Source organism: Cavia porcellus, unplaced genomic scaffold (assembly GCF_034190915.1).
Source record: "Cavia porcellus strain 051 isolate PalLab524CR breed Dunkin Hartley unplaced genomic scaffold, mCavPor4.1 scaffold_21, whole genome shotgun sequence".
NCBI classification, from domain to species: Eukaryota; Metazoa; Chordata; class Mammalia; order Rodentia; family Caviidae; genus Cavia; species Cavia porcellus.
This window is the reverse complement of record NW_026947504.1, coordinates 35749853-35776137: the sequence shown is the minus strand read 5'-3', so window position 1 is coordinate 35776137 and position 26285 is coordinate 35749853. Positions and strand designations below refer to the sequence as shown.

Genomic DNA, 26285 nt, shown 5'->3' with positions numbered 1-26285 from the left:
CATTCCAGTCAAGTTTTTTGCTCTTCGAAGTATAATTTCATTGTCTACATTTAAAAATTTGGTAGGATTCGCCCTGCTTTTTAAAAATCAACAAAGAGGAAAGTTTACACAATATATCAAATTTAAAAATAAAATGTATCTGTTATGGATTAAAAACTAGTGGTCAAGTTAACGCCAGCTGAATTAAATCGGCAAGGTGCTGAGTGTAGATGGCCCACCTGAGGAAAGCTGCCAGCATAAAAGCAGACGTGGAGAGGAAGAGTGTGGTGTTGTGGGTTCTCCTAAGTGTTGCTGTTGTTTGGAGCCACTGGTTCTCCTGGAGGAGCTTGTCATGCTGGCTTCCCTGTTATGAATTTGGCCATTATCATTGGAGGAACTCGGGACCCCACAGCTGAGAATGGCTGTGGTTCACTTTGGGGGAGCTCTGGTCCTTATGCTGAACATCACTTCCTGGCTCTGGAGGGGAAGATGTGTGCTGCTTAATTTCCGAAAAGTCTGTCATGCAGGCTTTCTGGCACGTACTTGACTGTTGTCATCATTGCAAGATCTAAGGACCTTATTGTTGCTGAGGATGGCTATGGTACTTTTCAGGGAAGGCCTGGTTCTTATTTTGAGTGTTGCTTCTTGGCTCCACTGACAAAAATCTCCACCTATTGGTATAAATCTTTCAGCCCACTGGCACAGTTTTCTAACTTCCAACCTTTGGGCCCTCCCAGCACAGATCCATGAGACAGATTTGCATGAGTCATTGTTGTGGGCTCTCGGCCTCTAGCTGGTCTTGTACAAGTCACTGTTATGGGCTCTTGGTCTTCAGTTGGACTCATTCAGGACATTGCTGTGGGATTCAGGTCCTTGGGTAGGTTTTCTAGGTCTTTAGGGTTGCAGACAGATCTCCTGTACTTTCTCGTATTTGATTCTGGGTGACCATCATGAAATAATATTATAAATTCTGTATCCTATATTGTCTTGTCCTCCTTGCAACCCCCGATTAGAACAGTATTAAGATGTAGGATTCCTAAATTATGGGTAAGTTGAGGAAAGTCAAGGAAGTCACAATAATAGGAAAGTCCTAAGTTTTCTTGTCTGATGGAATTTCTGTATTCATAAAGTATTAGCAACCATTTGTTAAAACATCTGACAATTTAATTACACTTATCAAGGTAGTATTACAGGTCATTTCTTGCACTGGTTCACAGAAAAACATTATGCTGAAAAGCAATGATGGATTTATTTATTTCAAATACATTTACCATACAGATAAATTATATCTTCCTATACTGTACAATGTAGAGCTCATATCAGATTAAAAATTGACTCAAAATGAATCACAGACCTAAAGCAAAATATAACTATAAAACTTCTATGAAATACAGAAAATAATATGAAACCTTGGGATAACAAGTCACTTGGATAAGAAAATCATTAATGATAAGTAAAAAAAAATTACAAATTGTACTTTATCTAAATAAAATGCCTGCTCTTTGAAAAACATTAAGAAACAAAAAAGGCAAAAATCAGATGCATGCATTTTCAAAAGATATATCCAAATCAAAACATGTATTCAAAACATATAAAGATCACTTATATCTGAACAATAATATGAAAAATATGTAAATGGCCAAGAATGTGAGTATGTATTTCTCAAAGGGAGATACATAAATACAAATAAACATACAAAAATTATTCGATATTATTACTTATTAAAGAAATGTAGTTTAAAACTATAATGAAATATCACTGACTGCTGACTAAAACGGCCACTATAGCAAAAGACTAACAATAACAACCGAAAAGTGACTGGAACTCTAATAGGTCAATCATAGGAATCTGAGGCAGGAAAACCACTCTGGGGAATGAACTGGCAGCTTCATATATATGTTTAACTTTAATTATTTAAATATATAATTATATATTGTAATATATAGTATATAATTTACATATTATATATACATATATATATACATATATATATATATATGTTTATAGCAATTCCATTCCTTTGAATTCGCCCAAAGGAAATGAAACCATGAATCCACAAAAAGAGCTGTACACAATCATAGTACCTTCTTTGTACCACAGTACCTTCCTTTGGGTCAGCAACACTCCAAATTATCATTAAGTATTTTCCAGTAATCCTGACAAGTCTCCTTTAGTCACATTTGCCATTTGCCCACAAGCTTGGATTGGCTACACTTGGTGTCACCTTCCTTCCATTGGGATAATGAGGCACTGTCCCCATTACTCCAATTAAATTGATCTTGTAAAGACAACCAACAGTTTCCATGTTGCCAAATTCATAGATCCTTTCTCTACTCTTAAACTATCTGGTACCCTAGGTGGGATTCAAAATTGCTGGCCTCTCTTTGCTTTTTTCATACATTTTTTGTTTGTATCTTCTAGGTCACTAAGCTTCCTGCCCTGCCCTGCTCCTTCACAGTCTTCTTTGCTGTATATTTAAGTGCTGGTATGGCATGGGGAGAATATCCTGGAATGTTTCCTGTATCTAGCTGCATTAACCTGACTTTAGTTAGCATCTGGTGAAATCCAAATTTCAATCTCTACCCTGACCTGTTCCTAGAATTACAGTTCATATATGTAGTATGTGAACATCCTATTAGAATTTTCCAAACAGAACTCTTCATATTTCCCATAGGCATGGTCTTTCCTTTTGCCCTGATTCATCAGCCTATTTTAATCCATAGCATCATCATCCATCTTGCTACTCAAGTTAAAATTCCAGAAGTTATAACTGCTTTTTCTCTTTCCCCATTATCCACCCTCAGTGTCCAATCTATCGGCTCTGCTTCCAAAACACATCCTAACAATTCCAGCTAGTTCTCCTATTTTATCAGATGTTACTATTCGGCTTTCACATGATTTTGAAAGCTCCTAACTGGTCTTCCTGTTTCTACTCTTAGCTCTTCTATTAAAGACTACCTATGTTGTACTCTAAGAAAATAGCTTCGTTATACGTGTATTATAGCAAACCTGTAAAGTGGCTTACTAAACATGTTTTTTTTTATCCTTTTTTCCTAACTGATATGTTAAGTGACCTAATTGATATGTTGAGCAATACTCTCCTCTGTAAAGAATTGCAAGAATCTCACCTAATTGATATGTTAACCATTGTTGCCCTCTCCAAACTACAGAAGTTGTGCTAAAACAAGCTAACAAGGGTTGTTAATCACTGTTAGGCGCCTCTATTCTCCGCTAAAGAGCTGAAGAAAACTAGAATGGCCCATTAATTTACATTTGTTTAAAGTAACCTGCTTGTGTGCAGAGAGATTTGCGTATGAGTTTAACCCTTTACCCTGACCTTGACACATAACTGCCGTGTTCTGTTCTGTATGGCGCCTTATTGCCTCCCTCTCCCCTCACCTATCTATCTAGGCCATAAGGAATTTGGGTTTCTGGTGACCTCTTCCCGACCCGGTGATGATCTGTCATAAAATGAGCCTGCCCCAATTCTAAGAACTGTTTAGCTTCAAAGAAATTACCGGGAAATACTATGGCCCAAACCCCAATCGGTGCTTTCCTTTTGTTCTGTATGCATCAAATGAGTTAGATATCAGATCTTTGTAAAACTTAAGTTTCAGCTTCTTGTAATTCTTGACCCCTTCACACCCACTAGCGAAAACGAGCTGTCCTGGGATAATTAACTGTCTACTTTCTTCCCCAAATATTGCTGCAGATGTGCCACTCCAAGATAATGTCAGTCTGTAGGATGGGAGTAATTTGAGAAACACCAGGAACTCCCGAGATTGTCAGAGCTAAGTGGACAGCAATACAGTTTCCAGACTCAGGTCAACAAGTTTGATGGCTCTACAGGTTTCTTTGTCTTCCCCCACCCTTTTCCTCCAGCCTCTTTTTAAAGTCCTCCCTTCAGTCTCTGGGGGACAGTCTCCAAATTGGCTCCCAGAGACTGGTCGCCAGGCCTGGAAATAAAGCCTTTGCCACCTAAATTTTCGGTCTCTTGCCTCCTTGGATTTTATACCAGGGCCCAAGTTATAACACCTAATGATAAAATAAAAAATGGTTAAAAAATTCAGATGACATTTAAATTTCAGGTAACTTCCATCACATGCTCTACCTGGGCTTTGAGACCTGTCCATCAATCACTTCCACACTTTCTCTCTTACTGGGTACCGCTCACTTCCTTTACTCATGTCTGACTGTGGAGATGCTCTCTGATGATGCTAAGCTCATCTGCCCTGCCTGGAACACACTTCATGTACAGTTATAAGGACATCATTTTATAAGATGAATGAGATCCAAAAAGAAACACATGAACACATTCAGATGCTTTTTAAGACATGGGGCAGAAAGTCGAGAGATTCCTCATCTCCTCCCTGTGGGAACACAGTCAGGGGTGACCAGATTGGAAGGACTGGTAGCTGGTTAAGCTGTGCCTGCCTGGTGGGTTTGCACAGGAGAAGGGGAGGAGAAAAGATCCTGATGTTTGACCAGGGTGTCAGGGCAGAACAGAAACATTCCCGGGAGAGCTCTGAGAATCAGATTAAGGAGGAGCACCACAAGAGTAGGCTATAAGAGATGAAGACAAAACAGGAAAGTGAGATTTTTACAGTCGTTTGGAATTAGATCACTTTAGTAAGAAGCACAGAAAGACTGGAATTTCTGATTCTACTTGTGGCCAAAATGAGGTTATTTCAATGTCTCTATTGAGGTCAGCTCATCTAAGTTTGCTTAAGGGAGACTCTGTATCTCATTTTGAATCACAACAGATAAAATTGAGGGTGTTGCCATAAAATTTTGTCATTTGAGACTATAATAGGGAAGGCAAGAGAAACCATGAGAGGGAACGTGTGTTGGGTTTCCTAAAAGCACAGGCCCCAGGTTATATAAATGAGGATAGGGGAGGGTGTGGAGAAGTGGGGCTGACTTTCACCAATCTTCTCATGGTGACAATGCTTCTCTCTAGCTAGTGCATGAGGCTCATGGAGGTAAGGAACAGGCTTGCACCACTCCACAAGACGATCCATATGACCTGAGGTTGTGTGTATGAGGTACAGATTCCTCCTTTAATCGGTGTTTCTTCCAGGCAAATAAAGGCTGCAGGAACAATAGGGTTGTTTGCATCCTAGCGCCTCTCGACACTGAACTTACTGACCAACTACTGCAAACAGATCTATGCTGTCCAGCAGGCCTGCCTCTCTGGTGGTACGCGGTGAAAAGCTAAGCCGTGGCCACTCCTGCCTCTTGTCCTTCTCTCTACCCACTGCTCCATCAAACGATTCCTAGTCCTCACCCTCGCGGTGATCACCTCACTCTGAGGACTCCTCTGTAACTTCAGCTGAAGGGTTCCTCTTGAAGTGTTTTCTTACTGGACAGTCCTGCCTCAGCCAGGCATTAGATAAAAAGACTGTGGGGTCATTTTATGTTCAGCTTGACTAGACTGACGGCTGCCTAGAGACCTGGTCGCATGCTCCTGAAAGTATCTATGCACGTGTTTCCAGTCGACATTAGTGTGTGGGTCAGCAAAGGGACTGGGGAACACGTGTCATGAACGTGGACAGCACCATCCAAGGGGCTAGGGCCCTGCTGGAAGCTCACGAGTGTTTACACTCAACTCTCCTCAAGTAGGTGCATTTTTTTCCTGTCACTCATGGACATCAAACTCCAAAGACTTAGTCTTTGAATGCTGATTTGCAGTAGCTTTCCGGGGGATTTCAAGCCTTCAGTCTTGGACTTGTGCAGGACTAGTACCTTTTGTTTTGAAGCTTCCAGCTTCTTAGACCAAGGAGCCACGGTTTCCCTAGTTCTCCAGTCTTCACAAGGCCACCGTGGGACTATTTAGCCACTGACTGTGTGAGGCAATCCACCAATCCCTTTTATAATTACATATAGCTCGTAGATCTCCCACCCATATATATGATCTGTTCCTCTGGAAAATCTTAACATTAATAATATATATGCTTTGTTTAATAAAAATTGTTTCACTATTCTTTTTTGAGGGGGTTGAAAAAAGTAACTGGCCAAGAATTCTTAATTCCATCACCTTAAAATCTCCTTAAAGAACAAATTAGGGGAGCCAGCCCGTGCAGGGTGATACAGTCAGTCCTACCCTGCATGCTGCTGCTGCCATCAGAAACCTTGCTTCCTGCAGCAGTACAGCAGTGCAGGCAGGGAAAAACAGCCAGATACGCCCGTGGACTGACAGGTGGCCATAGGAGACCCTTGTTCCTTAGGGAAGCCAGCATCCACCGGCAGAATCAGACAAACACACCTCTGTGTACCTGATGCCCTTGGGGGAACCCTTGAATGGACAGGCAGACTGAGAAAAGCAGCCCCGCCATCCCACATGCCTGGCCATCAGGGAAATCTCAGTGTAGCTGCATCGGTCTGGAGAAGCCTGATCTGCATCCTACTACCTTCCTAGGAACCTGGGTTCAGAGAAACTCAGGTGCCTGGCCCATTCCTCTACACCACAGAGGACAGCCAAGGTGGGAAGTTCCTGGGACCCCATACATGGCTTGTTGGGAGGAACCCAGGAAAATGTCAAGACAAAAGAGCAAAAGGAAATCCCAGACCACCAGCACATACAGAACAAATCTGGGAGGTATGGACATGGAAGAAAATGGAAGTCTCCCACCTGAAATCTCCGAGACAATAGCAACTGAAGTAAAGGAACAACTTCATGAGGCTGTAAAATAATCAGAGCAGAAATATTATCTCAGAAAAAAGAAGAAATCACAAACATAATGAAAGAATTGCTCAGCATATCCAAAGAAGACATGGATAGAAAACGAAGAGCATAGGAAAATGATGGAAACCTTGAATGAACAATGTAAAAATGATTTAGAGTACCTGAAACAGAGTCAAAGAGATATCCAGGAAATTAAAAGGTCAATCGAAAGCTGGCAAAACCACTAGAAAGAGACTGAAGATAGACTTTCAGACCTTGAAGACAGGATAGCAGCTAGCAATCATGAAAGGAAAGATCTCTTACAAATAACAAGGAATGAGGAAATAACAATTTAATGGCTACAAGACAATGCAAAGAAAAATAATTCAATTTAAGAGTGATAGGTATGGGGCTGAGGACTTAGCTCAGGGGCTTAAGTGACTGCCTGGAGGCGTAAGGTCATGAGTTCAATCCCCAGTACCAGAGCAATGGGGTGGGGAGGGAGGGAGAGGGAGAGGGAGAGGGAGAGGGAGAGGGAGAGGGAGAGGGAGAGGGAGAGGAGAGAGAGAGAGAGAGAGAGAGAGAGAGAGAGAGAGAGAGAGAGAGAGAGAGAGAGAGAGAGAAAGATGAGCAGAAAAAGCAGGGGTCAACACAAATTATATAAAAAGATTATTACAGAGTAATAGCAGAAAACTTCCCAAACATGGGGAAAGGATCTGGCATACTGATTGTGACATACAGTACTCCAACCAGCCATAACAAAAATAAATCTACACCCAGACATATAATAATCAATATCCTAGAAATTCAGCACAAGAACAGAGTATTAAAAGCTGTTAAAGAAAAGAAACACATCACCTATAAGGTGAAAACCCATCATGGCAGATTTCTCGACACAAACCATCAAGTCAAGAAGAGTTTTGAGTGAAATGTTTCAAATCCTGAAAGAAAACAACTTCCAACCCAGACTGATGCACCCTGAAAAACTACCTTTCAAAATTGATGGGAAAATAAGATACTTCCATGACAAAGAACAACTGAAGGAATTCATTACTACCAAATCAAATCTACAAGGACTGCTGAAGGATATTCTAGAAGGAGATAAAGATGACCATTGTTCCAGGAACAGCAGCAGAGGGGAAGTGCCAAACAGGACAGGCAAGTGAAAGAAGGGGAAAAATGGAGGGCCAACAGCAGGAGGATAGCATGGCAGAGACGAGCCAGTGCATGCCTGTTGTAAGCATTAATGTAGATGGCCTCAATTCAGCAATAAAAAGAAACACAGGGAGAGTGCATCAAAAAACAAGATCCATCAATATACTGTATAGAAGAAATACATTTAACTTGAAAGGAAGTTCATAGACTCAAAACCAAAGGAGGGAAAACAATTGTTCCACATAACAGGAAACAGAATAAAGCAAGGGTGACTTGCCCATCAACTGCTGAATGGATAAGAAAGATACGGTATTTTCACACAATGGAAAGCTACCCAGCTATAAAGCAGGATAATCTCAAGGCTCTTGTAGGTAAATGGATGCAACTGGAGGGCAAATTCATGGGTGAAATAATTTGGACTCAAATGAGCACTGAATTCTTTCCCTAGCATAAAAAAAATGAAGGAGTTAGTAGTATCCAAAAAGCACAGTGGATATTATGAGAGTGACAGGAAAAGAATTACCTAAAAAGGTAAAGTGGTAATATTGTTAACTTCCTATTATCTTGTTTTGAATTCTTGTATTATTTTCATAATTTTGTTAGGTTTGCTTTTGTTCTGTCTTGTTTTGTTAGATTTTACTTTGCCAGATGGTAAAGGCAGCTATTCTGAAGATAATAGGATGTATTATGGTAGTCACTGTTGATTTCCTATCGTCTTGTTTGAAGTCCTATCATGCTTTCATTCTTTTGTTTTGACTGGTTTTATTCTGGTTGGTTGGTTTTCTTATGTGTGGTAATATGGACAGCTATCCTGAAGAAAACAACAGATACTATGTGGCCACTGCTCATTTCCTATTATCTTGTTTTGAAGTCCTGTATTGCTTGCATTATTCTGTTCAGATTTGCTTTGTGTTTTGTTTGGTTTTATCCTCTTTAACATAAAATTTTAAAAAAAGAAAAAACTCAGAGATAGGAGAAAAGTCATGGAGACTCTAATGTGCCTTCACTGGATTCCTGGCCAGACCACTGCACCACAGAACTCAGTCTGTATATGTGTTTGGTACCTGAGAACATGAGCCGGCCAACATTGTGCCAGCTTTACAGAGGTGCGGGACTTCAGGCTTTCTAAAGATCTCCTGCACCCACCATACCATCAGGGACTCCCTGGTACTGACATTCCTGCACCATCCCTGTTATCTTGTGTTAAAACAGCTAAATTCTCCAGAAAAGCCCAAAAAGGGGGGGGGTGGCCTTGAAAATAGGTTGATTATGATATAATACATGCATAAAATTTAAATTCATCTTGTCTCCTATAGGTAGACTTTTTGCCCAGTTTCAAAACTTGCTGTATATTTTTCATCCTAAATAGCACCATTCAAAAAAAAAAAAAACATGTAATGACCAAAGGCGGAATCAACATACTTTTCCTTAAAGGATTAGGTAATACAAAATTCTGTCTCTATGAAAACAGCCAACAACAACAACAACAAAAAAAACTAAGTGTGGATGTGTAGTATAATTTATTTAAAAAGAAAATAGGTGGCTAGCACAGGCATCATAATTCTGAGGAACAGAAAATGCACAACATTGGTCTCTATCCTAATTTTAGGAAACAAAGACATTTTAGGACAGTAAGGTCTAGCACAGTTAACTGACAGACACAGGCTAGAATGTAAGATTAAGAATACGAATGAAGAGATAGTCTTGAGTTCAAGCTTTAAGGGATAAGTCATTTAGCCTGTGTTTCTTTTTCTTCATTTATAATACAAAAATAGCAATAGCACCTAACTCTGTGTTGCCAGTAATGCCCTCTAACAGCTTTTCTTAAACACAATAATACTTTTATAGCAAAATGTTTCGTATTCACTTTAAGTAGAATTAATAAAAATATAAATATTTCATTATTCAGGCCAGGCACTGGCATTTCTTATTAATTCATGTCCTCTAGAGGAACAGAATCAACTGAATTATACATATAACATAAAAGGGGACTTACTGGATTGGCTCATATGATCAGAAGCCAGATAGTCCCCTAGTGATTCACTATAGAGAGCCAGGGAGCTGCTTGGTCCAAAAGTTGAAAGCCTCAAAGAGAAAGAAATACTAATATGGCCCTGTCCAAAGGTGACCATCTAGAAGCTCCCGAGAGTCGCCGATGTGAATCTACTTTCAAAGGCTGAAGAAGTGGTCTGATGTTAGTGGGTGACAGCAGGAAGAGGGAAAAAGCACCTGCCCAAGAATAGAGTTATATGCACAGGCAGCTTTCCTAGCCTGGGCTTTTTCACTCAGTCTGGACCCCCAGCCAATAGGAAGTTAGTCTTAATGTTGCCAAATCTGGCTATGTTTACTTCTGTCACATGGGTGAACATGCAGGCGGTGATAACTGAAAAAATTAGAGTTCTTATTTATAGGTTTTTGAATTCTGTGAGGAGCAGCTGAGCTGGAAGTCAACAAACTCCTTGGTGCTGGAGCACGGCCAGCCCTGAGAGCACGGAGTGCCAGAGGTGAGCCATGTAAACAAGCTGCTGGGACTCGATTGGGGCCAGTCCAGCAGGTATCTGGCCTCGGGGCTCCTCCCTGTGGACTACAACACGGAGAGCCCTGAGCATGCTTCGCTTCCAGTGTTCTGAGATCTTGCATTTTTGATTCCACCATGTGCTCCCCTCCCCACTTTTAACCACATATAATAAAGACACTGGGCTTGGGGCATTGTTACTGCCTCTCCACCAGAAACATCAGGTCCCACCTGGTCCTAGCTTTGCTTTTAGTATGTGTCTATAGTTTCATATTTTTTTTTTTTAATCTTCCATGCCTCCTCTCAGGAACCTGCTCCCTGTGCAGGTCGCAGCAGAATTCTCTCCTTGAGGGACCCTCACTCCCTGCTGCTGGATGGCTCCTTGTAGCAATAGAATGAAGTGGAAGCAGTCTCACAGTGGCAGTCAACAGCGAGGCATGACAGGTGATGGATGCACACCTACACTGCTTTTCTGTGTCACCGTGGCAGGCCAGTTTTTCTCTTTCTGTGTTACTCCAACAGTGTAGCATGTGAACAGGGTCCTTCCCTTCCTGGGAAAGTTGGAGAGTGAAGGCCTCTTAACCCAGAAGTTAAGTAGAACTACTGATAATTTGTGGTGGATGATGACTTAGGCTCTGGGTTCAGTGTCAGATGTAGAATTAAAAGAAAACAGTTTGAAGAGAAAGGGAACATTTATGGAGAAAACAAGGGAAAAACAGGAAGATCTCTCCAGAAAGGAAAAATAAAACAGTGAATGAAGCTATTGCCAGAGCAGGCAGCTGACTGCTTTGGAAATGGCAGGGAAGTTGTCCAAGAAAGAAGAGAGCCTGGATTGCTAGGATTGCTACAGGAACCAGCCAGGCCAAGGCCACAGCAAGGCTCCAGGGGCTGAGCTGGGCCAATGGCTCCTGAAGCACCCCTCCCCCAGCCAGTCTCTGGAGTAGGAAGCTCTTGTTGTCTGCCTGTGCATGGTGATGCATACCTGTACTCCCAGCACATTGGGAAGCTGAGGGAGGAGGAATCCAAGTTTGAGCCCAGCCTGGGCAACTTAGTGACCTATTGAAACCTGTGCCAAAATAAATTTTTTGAAAAGGGCTGGTGATATATCTTAGTGTGAAAGTCCCAGTTCAAACCCCAATTTGCAAAAAGAAAGGAAAAGGAAGAACACAGAGGAAGAGGAGTAAGAAGAGGAGGAGGAGGAGTAGCAGAAGGATGAGGAGCAGCTACTGCTGCTCTTGCTGTCTGTCCCAGAGCCTGTCAGACAATTCCTCCCACAGTGCCAAGAGGGGCTTTGATATCTTCTGTATCCGGGGAAGGGACACACATCAGCTTTCCTGGGTCTCGTTCTCTAAATTAAGACATCCAGAAGGAATAAGAATGGCAGAGTGCTGGGGGATGTGCACGTGAACTTCTAAGGACTGAACTTTGAAAAACAAACACCACGATCAAATGTGTGAATACAAATAGGCCAAGCTTAGAAGGCCTCCATCTGCCTGCCTCTACTGGCTATGATATTTTTGTGCAAGTGATATATTCTTGAAATCCTGAGTATTGTGAAATAAGTCACAACCAAGTTTAATTTTAGAGATCTTAACTTTTTCCACATTTTTGCATAAAAAAGTCTTGCACGTGTTACATTATACCATTTCAAAAGCACAAAATTGAAGTTCACATCCAGTTGATAGCTTTAAGTGAAGGCACAGTGGTGTTAGATAGCACTGGCACCCCAGCCAAGGGTGCAACGTGGCTTCCAACACTACCTACCTGCGATGACTACCACTGTCCTATCTCCCTGCAGCCCTTGGTCTCCAGGCCCTACTCTCAGAGACCAATGCTTCGTCCTATAGCAGTGCTGGTGAACCTTTTAGGGACCGATGCCAAATAGCAACCAAAAACCCACTTATTAATCACAAAGTGCCAACATGACAACTAAACCTAAACACTGAGGTTTTAGTTTAGAAAAAACAGCTTATAAATAACATACTTTACCACAAAAGAAAAACAAGCAACACACATGCCATGGTTTGCCACCACTGTCCCATAGGGTGGTCAGCGACACTCCAGCCTTCACATGGCTGGACTTGGTTCTCTCTGCAGTTCTAAACTCCCTGCCTCTCTGCACAACTCTCCATTCTGCTAGGAACACAAGCCTAAAACCCTGTCCTCCTCTTTTATTCCTCTTTTTCTCTCCCAGCCCACATCTAGTGAGTAAGAAAGTACTTTTTGCCCTCTCTTCTCAGAATCCCTCACCATTGGATGGTCCGAGGCCCCGGCCTCTCATCTGGGTCCCTGCACTGGCTCCTAACTTTTACCATTGTGCCCTTAACCTGTTCTCAACAAGGCATTCAGAGAGATCCCACTTAAACAAAAGCCAGACCAGGCCTCCATAACTTCAAACCCTCCAAAGGCTTGGTTTCTCACTTTGAGTAAGAGTTAAATCCATATAGCAGCAGTAAGGGGCCGTGCAACCCCACTCCCCAGTCTCCTTGCTGTTCTCATACCCTTGAGTGGCACCTTCTTCTCCACTCACTCTGCTCCACTTCCTGGTCCTTCATGCCACCTTACAGCCTTTGCACTGGCTCCTCCCTTTGCCTGGAATGCAGTACCCCCGACATCCAAGGGGTCTCTCCCAACTTTCTTTCTGGACTGGTTTAAGGATCATTTCTGGGAAAACCTTTTCCAACCATTCCATCTAAAACTGTAAGCCCTCTCCTCTGTACAACATACCTTGTCTTCCTCTCTTCCCATGCTTCATTTTCCTCAGTGCTGTTTATTTCTCCCAAAAAACAATACGATTCATATATTTTTATAAAAAAAAAATAGTCTAGGCTTCCACACTGAAGTGTAACTTACACCCGTCCAAGGATCCTTCTGTTTTCAGTACTCTCTCCCCACTCCTGAAACAGTGGTCACAGTCCCTCTGTTCCTGAGCCACCATGACTGAGTGACTAAATCACACAATTGACTTGTACTAACTTCAACAACAGAAAAAGCCATCAAATGCACATATCACGGGAACCAGCAAAAGGAATACACTTATTAAAAAGCCACCACAAAGATCATCAACAATCCCCCAAGTAAATAACTGACTAAGTAACATAATGGCAAACAAGTGAAAAATGTTTGTCTCCAGCAATAATAAAAGAAAAGCAATAATAGGAATATTAATGCTCAATACAAACAAAGAAATGACAAGCAAATAGCACCCTCCAGAAACACTAGCACAAAAACAACCATTAGAAGCCCCCTGGAAAATTAGTTGGCCTGAAAAATATTATGCCTTTATCCAATAATTAACTTCAATAATTTATGCTATGAAAATACAAAGACAATTATATACAAGAATTCAAACTGCCACATTATCCAAAGCAATATGAAATGAGCAGAACTCTACTGGCAGCACTTGGAAAGTGGGTAACAAGCCCTGATAGCATTCCCTACGGCCACGCATTCCTCCTGTTTTCTCCAAGAGTTTGTCCCAGAAGCAATGCTGTCAGACCGTGAGACTCTTCCAGCGGCTCTCTCGGTTATAATTTCTCAAAGTATTTTCCTCCATGCTTCCATAATAGTTACCAAATTTACAAGTATATATCCTCTTTGTGTCTACTTTTTTATTTTTTGTTAAGTTTACTGGTTATATGATCACATTCCTCATAGGGAATTTGCACCTATACATGATATATCATAATTCCTCTTCATTCCTCTCCCTTCCATTCAACTCCTTTCCTTTCTGATTTACAATCCAGCCGCCACCTGGTTTTTATCTTTCTTTTCTCATTTTTTCTTTTCTCTTCCTATTCCATCAATTAGACTATATGCTACAAGAAAGCATCAGCTCTGTTTTATCTAAGGTAAAGTCCTAAATCTACAACTTTCAGAGCAAAAGTATCTAAAACTTGTGGGACAATGCATACACCAACAAACAAGAAAAAATATTATACTGTTTAAAATATTTCTGAAATATTTTGATCACATAGGAAACTCTTACATATGACATTTGTGGAAAAGATCAAGATTTACACCTCGTGTCATTTCAATTATTGAAAAATGCCTAAGAAAACTACATTAGAAGATATTTCACAGAATTAACACTAGTCAGGTGCTAAAATCTAAGTATAAAGTGTTTCTTCTTCATGTTTGTCTGTATTCAGAAATTTATCATACTGGTCTAGCTTTGCAATGTTTGCTTATATCTAATTTTTTTACAATAGGCATGTGTTACTTCTATAATAAAGTAATATAGTAATCATTGAGGAAACCAATAATAAGAAACAGAGAACAGAAGTGTAGAGAACCTCGAGAATGATCCTAGCCACCACCACAGAACAGGAGTGGAGGGTCAGCAAGGGCAGCAGCCCCACCCTGCAACAAATGTGAGGTCCGTAAGATGGGTGGGCAGCTGATGGCGAGGGGCCCACTGTGGCACCCTAGGAATCTCTGACAAACCATCGTTCAAGACTGGCACCCATGCCCACCTAGTTCTGTCAGCTAAGCTGCACTGAGATGCCCCTGCTCACTCTCACACAGCCTGGTGCTACTTTCAGACTAACACGGCCTTCGGGCTATCAATGACAGCTTCAGGTATCAATGACATAGATAACCAGGAGCACAAACAGTGCCGTAGTCACTCTCTGGCCTTTGGCAGAAAAAGCCTTTTGAACGCTGCTCTATGGGATGTTTTAGAGCAGGATAAACTCTAAGAAACCAGAAAGCAGTAACAAAAGCCAACACTGTAAAGGTGACACAGAGGATGACATTGTAAATAGAGAAGTTTTCCCAAATATTTGCATCTACTGACAGAGGAATAGGAAAAGGCTCCTTTTAAGAGGTAAGACGTATTCAAGTTTCATATAGTTACGATGTTTTAGGTGAGAACTGTTTCACCTACAGCAGGGAACTGCAGCAGCCACAGACTCCTTACCTGAGGGCTCCGGAGCATAAAGACTGGCCGTGGCAGTGATGGGTCCTGGTGGGTGGATGGCACTCGCTGAAGCCCGCTGACTTGCAATCAGAATCCTGCTCTTTGCAGAAGGTAGTCGGGACACTGCGCCTAATCCCAACTGGGGCTTAAGGAGCATGGCTGATCGATAGAAAGTTGGGGGCACTTCGTAATGCGTACAGGGAGGAGAACAAAATTCCTCTTTTCCAGAGTGGTCTGCCACCTACAATAAATGACCAGAAGCTCAATCAGAAACTTCACAGCGTAGTAAGAGAACACAAGGTCAGGAGATCCAAGTTCAAACCACGGCCACGGTTCCACTGAGTTGCTTGACCTCAGATGACCACTCACTATCTCTGGGCCCAGTATGCTCATCTCTAAACTGACAATGCAACTGAACAGTCTCTTTCCAGTTCTAGCAAATATAAATCTGAATTTCCACTAGAGAAAAAAGAACTCACTCTTTAAGATTTCTCTACTTTCACTGTTACAAAGTAATTGGAATTTGAGACAGTGGCAGTCTCTACCCAATGTCAATGAAGCAAAAAAAGAGTTTAGCAAATATGAATAAAATTATAAATATTATTCATATTATGAATATTATATTTATGGAGAAAAGGCACTATTTAGTAGGTGAACTTTATACATATGAATAAACCTTATTATCACAGGCAGTGTAGAAAATAAAACATATTCTGTGATATGGGAGAGACAGCTAGTTAGAAAAATTAGAAAACTTTTAAAGCCTCTACTGTGTGTTTACATCATTAAAAACAGAAAGCCCCGGTCCAACTGCCTTCCCTGGTAAAGTGTGGTCTGAGGAACATGTGGGTAAATTCCACTGGAAAAAGTTCTAGGGAAGAGTCTGAGGCGGGTAAATGCATTGAATCTAGAACAGTGTCTCTATGTAGCTGAAGTCAACAGATACTTGTGCAACAAAGGAGTCTTGCTCCATTCTTTCCTTAGTTTAATAATGTAACAATATTGTTACTTTCTCCTGGGCTTAAGTTTACTAAAATACAACTCCTAAGTCCCACTGCATTCCCACAATGCTTGTCTGCAGTACTGATGTCTGTTTTGCTTCCTTTCTCCCCACAGCGCTCAGGACTGCACCTCCGGCCTCCTGCATGCTGGGCAAGTGCTCCACCACTAAGCTACAGCGCGAGCCTCTTGTTTCCTATATTAAACGTGAAAAATTAGTCAGAACTACACAATCCACTTCCTTTAATGTAACCAAACACTACCAGGGACAATGTATGGAAAGATGTATTTGTTAATTAATTCTGCTGTAAATCACAATACATTTTGTGTCAAACTTCTATTGAGAGGCACAAACATTTAACAATATTCTTCAACAGGGGGTATAAAAGCTTTGATCCAGGCTGTTGAAGAGACAATTTAATTCTTTAATTTGATACTCTTAGTGTAGAAAGAGATAATACAAAGTTCTCCTTAAAACTGACATTGTTGAAACAAACGATTTAGGCATTCAAAGTTTTATTATAATCACATTGTAAAATATGCATTACTGTTACAGTAGATAGATTGTATTCAGGCTACAGAAAATAATATTCTTGTCAAAGAACATTCTACATGTGCTCTCTGATAAAACTGTTCTCTGCTTTCTTTTTCCCTTTCTGGCTTTATTCTTTTAGTTAGATAACTTCTACATTTTATTTTAATTTCCAAATTTTAGTGCTATAGTTCACTGCTTTGAACAAATGTTCTCCTGAGGAAATTAATAACTTTTCCAACCTATACAGTGTGAAGTTTTCAGGATCTCAGTAATTACTCGAGACCCTTTGAAATGCATAGTCAGATATGACAGGTCAAAACTCACTCTCAACAATGACTTCAATGATTCCAATAACCGCAGTGCCTGTTATTTTATTGGGTGGTTTGTTTCTTATAAGAGCACAGATTCTTCAAAAAGATGAAAAGTATATCTTAGAAGCCACATTTATGCATTTTTAATTAAACAAGGGAATCCACAAAAGGCTGCACATTCTCTTCTTTCACCTATACTATAAATACCACACAACCACACAGAGTCATAAACAGATAGAGAGCATTCCTAAATCCTCCTGCCTGTCCTCCTCCAAGGGAGTATTTTTAGAGAAGTAACTTTGAAAGCAAACAAAAAAATTCCCACAGTTTCAAACAAATCTGTGAAATCAAAGGACATAAACAAGCAAACTCTCCTTGCATTGGCCCTTCCTTTGTGCCCTGGCCTATTTTCAGTGGGATTGTATGTTTGATGCACCAGGTAAACACCGGAGCTTCACTGAGAGGCCACTGGACTAGCGCCAAGCAGAAGGGGAGCCTGTGAGGCTGCATTTTCAGTATCAGCATGGATCAAACATAGCGTCCAGACAGTTGCTCATACATTATTTGTTAAGGTTTGTGTGTAGATGTCCACCCAAAGCCTCATGCAGTTATATAGTTTTTTGGGAGGTGGCTGAATCTGGAGTGTATAATGCTGGGATTAAGGGTGGGTGACTTGTTTTGAAATCCTGTAATACTCCCACGATCTTGTTTTGACTGATTAGACTCTGTTCCATTCTGTATGATAGTATCAAGTTTGAGGGTATAGGCGAAGGCAATAAGATTCACTAAGATGCCCATGCTGGTTTGACTATTGTCTCCTTTGGAAGTCCTGTAATGTTTACAATGCCTAAGTTTTATTGGTCTTGTTCTCTACTGTTTTGTTCAACTTTATAATATCTAATGAGATAGACAATTCTTTTTAAGGAAACAAGAGACATCGTTGATAACCACTGTTGATAACCTTGTACTCTGTTTTACATCATGTGCTATGTCTATCCTTGGTTTTGACTGACAGCTTTGTTTTGCCATATTTGACTTTATTCTCTCCCCCCCAAAAAAGTAATAAGAACTAAGGAGTAATAAAACCCAAAATGTGTAAATTTTGTTGTAAAAAAGAAAGGGGAAAAAAAAGAGCTCTAAAGGATACAACAGCAAGTGTGTTTAGGGGTGTTAAATAGCTGACCATATTAATGTTTTTGGTTGGATCATTGAACACAACTGTTTGCAGTCTCACTGTTTGAATGTCCTCTTTGTATTCTTTGATACTGTGATTTGAGCAACTATTTCTAAGCTGATAATATGTAATCTATTAACTGGTGATTTCTTACTGTCTTTTTTTTTTTTTTTTTTTGTAGTTCTGTATTACGTGTACCCTTACAGCGCTTTGTTTTGTTTTGTGTTTTTCTCTTTTTCCTTTTAAATAAAATTAAAAAAAAAAAGGGTGGGTGACTGCTGGATCTGTCCGCCAGCTAGATTGGCAGTACCCCAACCCCAGCAGTCCGGATAAGGGAAAGGGCCATAAAGAGGCTTGTCTTCCCTATGTGTTGCTTTGCTACTCTCTGCCCACTGTATGGAGCAAGTTGATTAGGGACTGAAACCTCTACAAACCATGAGCTAAATAAACCTCTCCTTCCTTAACTTTGGGCATTCGTTACTTTGGCTCAGCAATGAGCAAAGTTAAGATGTTATTCTAGAAACAAACATTACTGTAAAAGTGTTCCTTAGATGAGGATAACATTTAAATCTTCAGACCTTGCATAAAGCAGATCATCCTTTGTAACCTAAGGTGTGCCTTAATCAGCTGAGGGAAAAACAGAATGACTTCCCTGAAGGTGATTCAGATTCAAACGGCAGTATGCAATCTTCCCTAGGAATTTGGGCTGCTGGCCTACCCTGCAGATATGGGACTTACCAGCTTCCACAATCACGTGAGCCATTTTTCAAAAATATATTCATTTTCTGGTATCTGAGACATTGGTTCCAGGATCTACTGTGGATACCAAAATCAATTCAACTCTCTTATATGAATTGTTTTATCATTTACATACAAACTACATACATTCTCCCACTACTTTAAATTATCTTTAGATTACTGTCAATATCTAATACAATATAAATACTCTGTAGTTAATAACTAAACTATATTGTTTAGGGAATAAAGAAAAAAGTCTATATGTTTGGCACACACAGTTACTTTTCCTATTTTCAATCAGTGGTTGGTTGAGTCCACAAATACGAAGAACTGAATATTAAAAATTTCTCTCTGTATATACATATGTGTGTAGACACAGGATTCTCTCTCTTACACATGCATATGCATGTGCGCTCTCTCTCTCTCTCTCTCTCTCTCTCTCTCTCTCTTTCTCTCTCTCTCTCTCTCTCTCTCTCTCTCTCTCTCTCTCTCTCTCTCTGTTGTCTTTCTCTGCAGAGCTCTGATGACCACAGTGCCCCTCAGAGATGAGTGGACACAGAGGCAGTCGGGGACTCCTATCTGCATACCGTGAAACACCACCTCCCTGTCTGCTTGCTCCTGTTTCCTGCTTTCCACGTCCCTTCATCAAAAATTAAGGGCTCCTAAGTCCCAAAGGGAGAGAAGGACCCTGAGATCTCTGAAGGGCCACGAGAAGAGACCAGGGCATGTATTCACCACCTCGGCCTGACTAGATCCTGGATGATCTCGCAGGCCACTTCCGGAAGCTCTCAGTGTTGGTGCTGATCTTCCCAGTGAGAAGGAGCCTCACTTTGGTTGAGCCTTGCTCTTGATTTCCGTTTCTGTCTGTGCTGTCTAGCCAGGAGAGATCTGTCAGTAACACCAGAAAAGCCCAGAACTAGTCCGGGATTTTATTTTTAAGACTTTCCTACTGTTTTAAAAATACGTGCCTCTGTAACTGAAAGGCATTTCTGACATAACTGGGCAGCAATGTGTTCTTCGCCTAGAGATTGAGCTCAGGACCTGGGCACCCTACTAGGGAGGGAGGCTGCAGGAGGGGTGTAGGTGGGCTCTATCAAGCTGTAACTGGAGGAGCAAATAGCCAAGGCCCCCCTACCCATGTTCCCATTTGTCGATTAAAGAGCATTACCACAAAAATTCACACGAAACCCCAAGCTGTGTTGAGTAGCTTTGACAAAGGGCCTGAGATGTACTGATTACAGCAGGAAAGGGCCCCCAAGATAATGGCTGGCCCCAGGAGGTGCCTGCGACAGGGTTCTCTCCAAACCCTCAGAACAATTCAAGCCACACATTATCTGCGCAATTCTTGCTTCTTGGACACTGGAGGAGACTTCTGAGGGAGCAAAGAGAGGAAATAGTTTGGGGAAAATATGCATATGATACAAAAATTATTCTTGGAAGAAGCACAGCAACACTGAGAGAGTAAAGAAGAAAAATACAGGAGGTCGCAGAGAAATAACTGCAGACAGTCAGAGCATTTTCACCTCCAAAACAAGTTTCCTTCCTAAGAATGTCTGGCAGATAGTAGGCATGGTATGCATGCCATTAATACCAACACTCCAGGAGGCTGAGGCAGGAGGATCACTGGGAGATTAAGACCAATCTGGGTTACAAAATGAGCTCAAGGCCAGCTGAAATACCCTGTCTCAAAACAAACAAATAAGCAAAGGATGAAAATAAGTATGTATGGCAGAGAAAACCCAGGGGTGTCTCATGGAACTTCTGTGGCACAGTGATACTTTAAGGAGGTTCATCCATTTAAGCAGCCTTAGTGGCCAGGGTCCTAGAGGAGGGAAGTCAGCTCCCAGAGGCTTCAGAAAGCAAGCCTGACTTAGAGACACGCCCAGGTGAATGAGGAGCTGGAAACTTGAAAATCACTCAACTCAAAAGCTGATGCATAAAGCTGGAATAGAACAGTCCACTGTTAGGGATGTCACTGACAGGGGCTACACCTGAGTATCCCCTGGCCAGAGCATGTCCCTCACACAGGCCACTGCAGGAGAAACCACTGACACACAGGAGACTACCCAGCCCCATGCGGTGAAACCAGGGCTGACTTCTGTGTCCCCAATCTCTCTCTTGCTCTAGGAGGTGGGAAGCCAGTTACACTCACAGGCTCTGGGCACACCCAGAGTTAGAATTCCCAAGGGCCTGTCCCGGGACAATGAAGACAGTCATTTTATTGGGATCCTTATCAGTGCGTACCTTGGTCAATGTCTACTGTGAGGACAAATTCATGTTTTTCTCTGTGCGAGATCTGATAATTCCTCCTGTAACTAATACAAGCTTTAAATATATAAATATACTCAATCAAACTGGAGTCTAACTTTGGGCTTACTCTATCTTATAGTCTTCATATATTTTTGCTTGTGAATCTGGTCTGATGAGTTGAGCAGCCTAACTCAACCATCACGCAACATTTCTTTATTTTTAGTGCCAGGGAGCAACTATAGGGCTTCACAAATGTTAGTAAAACATCCACCCCTGAGCTACTTCCCCAGTCTGAAAGAGCATCTTTTAGTAGCAAGACCATTCTGAACTCTGGGAACATACCTTGAAAAAAAAACCCCTCTCTCCTGTGAAATCTGCATTCTAATGAGTACACAAAACAGCAACAAAATACATGTCAGGTGGAGGTAAGATCTAGGAAGCAATAAACTAGAGAAAGTGGACTGAAGGGAAGGTGGACAGACTTCGAAGAGATGATATATGAACACACAGACCCAAGGAAAATGAGGGAGAGAGACATTCAGATAACTGGGAGACGAGTGTTCTTAACAGAGGGAAGTGCAGACGAGAGAGAGGAAGAATAAAAGAAAATCAGAGCAGACATGCACGGAGCTGCACTGAGCACATCGAAGGGGCTGAGCCGTCCCACAGATTCCATTTCCTGTCCCGCAGGCCTTCAGGTGGAAGCTGATCTAATGTGTCTTCCTTAGAAGCAACCATCACGGGCCACAAAGAGAGACTCCTTCAGGAGACAAATCTTATGGGCACAGTATCTCTGAACAGCACAGGCCTGAAGGAGAATCTCCTTGAGGACCCTATTTTGTGGCACTAGATGAGTGACTTTAACCTCTCCGTTTTTTGACAAAAACTACAATACCAACCTTCAGAGAATTAATCTAGGGATTAGTGAGGACTGAGGATTACATGTCATACATTATATGTACTCAATATATAGTAAGCAGTCAACTAAGTGTTAGTAGTAATTATATTTACTAAAATAAATAAGCCATGCCTAACACATTATTTTTCTGCTTGGTCACCATGTTCTTCATGTGCATGAAGAGAAGATTCTCCCCCCCAAAAAAATACGCCCCATTAAAGAATAAGTCCAATCTATTTGAAGAATATATTTACTTTGGATTCTTCTTTGTTTTGACCTGGCTTAAAGAATAGTTACGGTCATGTATTCGAGTATCAAGGCCAGTTAAATACTTACCCTAATTTTATGTTACACTGAGTGAAATTTAAATAGATTTAAATAGATTTCCTTAGATGTGGTCAATCGATTAGGATCATCTAGTCAAAAATACCCACTGTTCTAGACAACTTTTGCAATTAAAACCACCCACTTTTGCACAAATGTACCCATTAGCATCTGCAATCTGCTTTCACAGTTCACTGAACAAACACCACTTCGTAGCTGTATCACAATGCCGTGTCCTTACCTCCTGCAAGAACTTCTCACTCACTGGACTGAAAGGGTGCCCCGGGGGCTTGATCCCAGACACCATCAGTCCAGAACTAAAGACTCGAGGCTTCTGCAAGTCGGGTTTGAATTTCTCATAGAGGCTGGCAGGTGACTTCAGGTCATCACTTGCTGCGCGGTCCTCCTGGGCAGGGGCATAGGGAAGACCCACAGAAACCAGTGAAGTGTCCACCGGGCCCAGGGCCTGTGGGTTCCTCCGGATGTAGGTGATGATCTTAGGCCTCACGTGCTTGGGCTTGGGCATCAGGATGGGCTTTGTGTCTGTTCTGTCTTCCACCTTTTCTACCAGAAGTTTCTCCGTTCCTTCCTGCAAGGACGTTGCGCCCTTGGAATGTGTGACGACAGGCTTGGGGATCCCACTGGGGCAGGTGTTCTTGTCAGGCACTTCTGAGGATGCGTTCACCTGCTGCACACTGTCAGTGGAGGGTGGGACCACTGAGGGTGACCCTGTACCCACACTAAACACATCGAGGTCCTGGAAAATGCTACTGGGCGGTGCGGGCTGGTGAGTCACATTCACAGTTGTCTCTGGGTGAAGGGTAGCTGGGGTACTGAGAAATGAATCTTCTTTAGATGGAGCCACAACAGTCTTGGCTGCATTTTCTAGAAGGTTCTTAGGTTCCGCCATGAGTGTTGCCACATGTTTGCTTTCCCCTACTTCTGAGCTTTTAGTCTGAAGACACAAGGACTCAGGGACCTCAGCCTTGTGCTCTCTCACAGCAGGATCTGCTGCCAACCCCACAGCCCTATCCCTGTTCCCAGTGTCCAGCCTCCTTGTCTCCTCACTGACCTGTGAGGGTGTGCTGTCAGGCAGGCCATTAGGAACAGTGGCTACCTGGCCACCTTCTGGAGAAAAGCTGCCGGCTGTCATTTCACCCAATCTACTTCCTGTGCTTAGTGAGGCTCTGCCAGTTAGCTGAGTACCAGGCACTCCCAAGGAAGCAGGGACCTGTGCGAGGGTGGTCTGGAAAGGCTCTTCCACACCTGTCCCTGCTCCTGACCCCTCACTGCTGCATCTTCCCACTCTGAGATGCTGACAGATGCTGTCTGATGGACCACTAGTGGCACTAGTGGCTTCTCCATGTGCTTCCCTACATGTCTCCTTTCTCTCTCGGAGTGACGTCCTCTCTTTCTGTTGACATCCCAGGTCACCCGCCTGGGGTGATTTTAGCTCCTCCCCAGCCCTGAGTTCAATGCATTTTGATTCCAGCTTCGGCTCTTCCTTTCCCTGACCTAATTGTGCTTCGGGATGACTCAGGATTTCTTTTGACACCAAAGTGGAATTCAGAGCAGGCTCAGGATGGGCAGAACGTGACTTGTGCTCATTGCAAACATTTAGTTCATGTGCCCCCTCCACCTGGGCCTCCGAGGGGATGGTGTCCCTGGCTTCTGAGGTAGATGGTTTAGGAGGACGTACACTCTTTGCCTCTGAGGTACTGTAAGCTGGAGGAAACACTGTCTCTGGAAAGTGGTCAGCCAGTGTCCTCTGCAGCTCCTCCCCACACCTGGACACATGACCCCCAGGCTCAGGGGCATAGGGCCTTCCAAGAGCCATGGTCCCAGCCACAGCCGCACAGCTGCTTGCTTGTTCCAAAGAATGCCTTTTCAGCTCTTCATTGTCAAGGGTCTTGGCCCATTTGTCCTTGCGAACGTGCCAAGGAGCTTCAAGCCCCTTTTTAGCCAAAACCTCGGAACTGGCCTCACTCATCACGTTCCTCCAGTTTGGCAGGCTTGGCCCCTGGGCACTCTGAGGAGTCTGGGAGGTATCTGTGCCTCCCTCCCTCACACAGTCTTCATGCAGAACCCCAGGGAAAGTAGGAGAAAGTTTAACGTCTTTTGAGCTTGTGGAGCCAGCCTGAGACCCTCTCCAAAAGCCCGGAAGTTGATGAGGCTCCTTCTGGAAGTGAGGATGGTGCTCCAGCTCACTTGAATTAGCATTTCCAATTTTATCAGTCAGGTCACACGTCTTAGACTCATCCTGAGGGGTGTGGACCTCCAACATGATTTGATTGGCATTTGTATCTCCCAGACTTAGAATACTCTCATTATTATTTTTTGCTCCATTTCGGTTGTCCTGCAACTGATTGAAATATGATTTCTTAGGAGCCACAGGGGTGCTCATTCTGAGCTCTTCAGCGGGGGCTGCTGGCCATCAGTCTTCCTTAATGGAAAGGGGTTTCCTTCAAGCCGCAATGTGACTAACAGGAAATCCTCAAGCTGCTTGTCCTCCTCTAGAAAGGGCACACTGCCACATGGCTTTAATCATCTTCAAAAGCACTCTCTGATACACAGCACAAAGATTTTATCTGTTAGGCTTCTGGTGAATGAGAGCAAATTAATCCATGAGACCTAGAGAAAAATAGGAATACATTAATGTTAGATTGACAAATAGCTGTTCAGGAGAAAAAACCATGGTAAACATACAGATACATTCCTTAATTCAAACTATTTTGCTTCAACAATTTTTTCAAAAACCTTTCATATAAAGGGTTCCTGCTGGCTGAATAACAGAAAAACTGAAACATGAAAATGATGCAAGTTAGAAATGAATTACAAATGCGTGTTGTCACTTTATATTTTAGGAGTTCATAATGGTTCTGATTTAAAAAGTGGAAAAGGCAAGACTCATCTTCAGAAAAAATAGCCATTAATGTAGAAAAATCACAACATTTGAAAAACATCACTATCTTGTAGTGACCAGAATAATAATTATCTTGAGCAATGGACCCAAGAGACGGTGCAAACATGGTTGAAAAATCATCGTGGAACCAGACATTGACAGAATTTGAAAGTGTCAATCCCCAAATTATTTCCAACAAAAAGAAAATGTTATTTTCAATATTCAGAAATCTGGTAGGCAGCACCTCAATCAGATGATCAAAGTTAAGATAATGGAAACTGATAGCAGGCCAGGTAGTGCGTTCTCCATGGATCCATCACTCAGCAGTGTTCTGCCCATAAATAATCAGCCTCAATTTAATCATGAGGAAAAATCAAACAAATTTAAATTGAGGAATGGTCTTTAAAATAACTGGCGTAATTTTCTGTCCAAATCCAATGGATTCTGGATTTTTAAAAAACAGTAAAATACACTGTTGGAATAATAAAGATGTAATACCAATCGTATATTAGGTAATAATTTATCAATGCTTACTCTCCTGGGTGTATATGCTACAATATGCCAGAAGTTATCTTTGTTTTCAAAAAACACATGCTTTAAAATTTAGGGTAGCGTGAAATTATTTTTATATTCTGGTTTTAAGTCACTTAGCAAAAAAAAAAAAAAAAACTGCATATGTGTGTGCATGATGGGCAGGTGAGATGGCGACAGAGAAAAAAGAGAACAAAGAATAAACATGGCAAAATGTTAATCATTTAAAAATCTGGATAACTGAATTTATTATTTGGGCAATTTTCTTCTAGGTTTGAAATGTTTCAAAATTTTTTAAAAAATGAGCGAAACACTTTTCTCTGACCTTTGCAGTCTGCATGCCACAGTCCCCATACCTGCTCCAAGTCCACCCCTCCAGGCGTCCTCTG

The 26285-nt window shown here is 41.9% G+C and overlaps 2 protein-coding genes across 2 annotated transcripts in view; both read right to left on the bottom strand.

The window, feature by feature from the left end:
* The window catches only part of Mtus2 (microtubule associated scaffold protein 2), a 438067-nt gene extending 413066 nt beyond the window's left edge, over positions 1 to 25001 (bottom strand). Inside the window, exons 1-2 of the mRNA XM_003477411.5 lie at positions 22705 to 25001; positions 15235 to 15475 (exon numbers count right to left, since the gene is read on the bottom strand). Of these exons, the coding sequence (XP_003477459.2) occupies positions 15235 to 15475; positions 22705 to 24867 (2404 nt within the window). The 5' untranslated portion in view covers positions 24868 to 25001. The remainder of the gene's footprint in view (positions 1 to 15234; positions 15476 to 22704) is intronic.
* LOC134472012 (spidroin-2-like) overlaps positions 24956 to 26285 on the bottom strand; it is a 179954-nt gene continuing 178624 nt past the window's right edge. Inside the window, exon 3 of the mRNA XM_063232817.1 lies at positions 24956 to 25094. Coding sequence (XP_063088887.1) covers positions 25081 to 25094 — 14 coding nt within the window. The 3' untranslated portion in view covers positions 24956 to 25080. The remainder of the gene's footprint in view (positions 25095 to 26285) is intronic.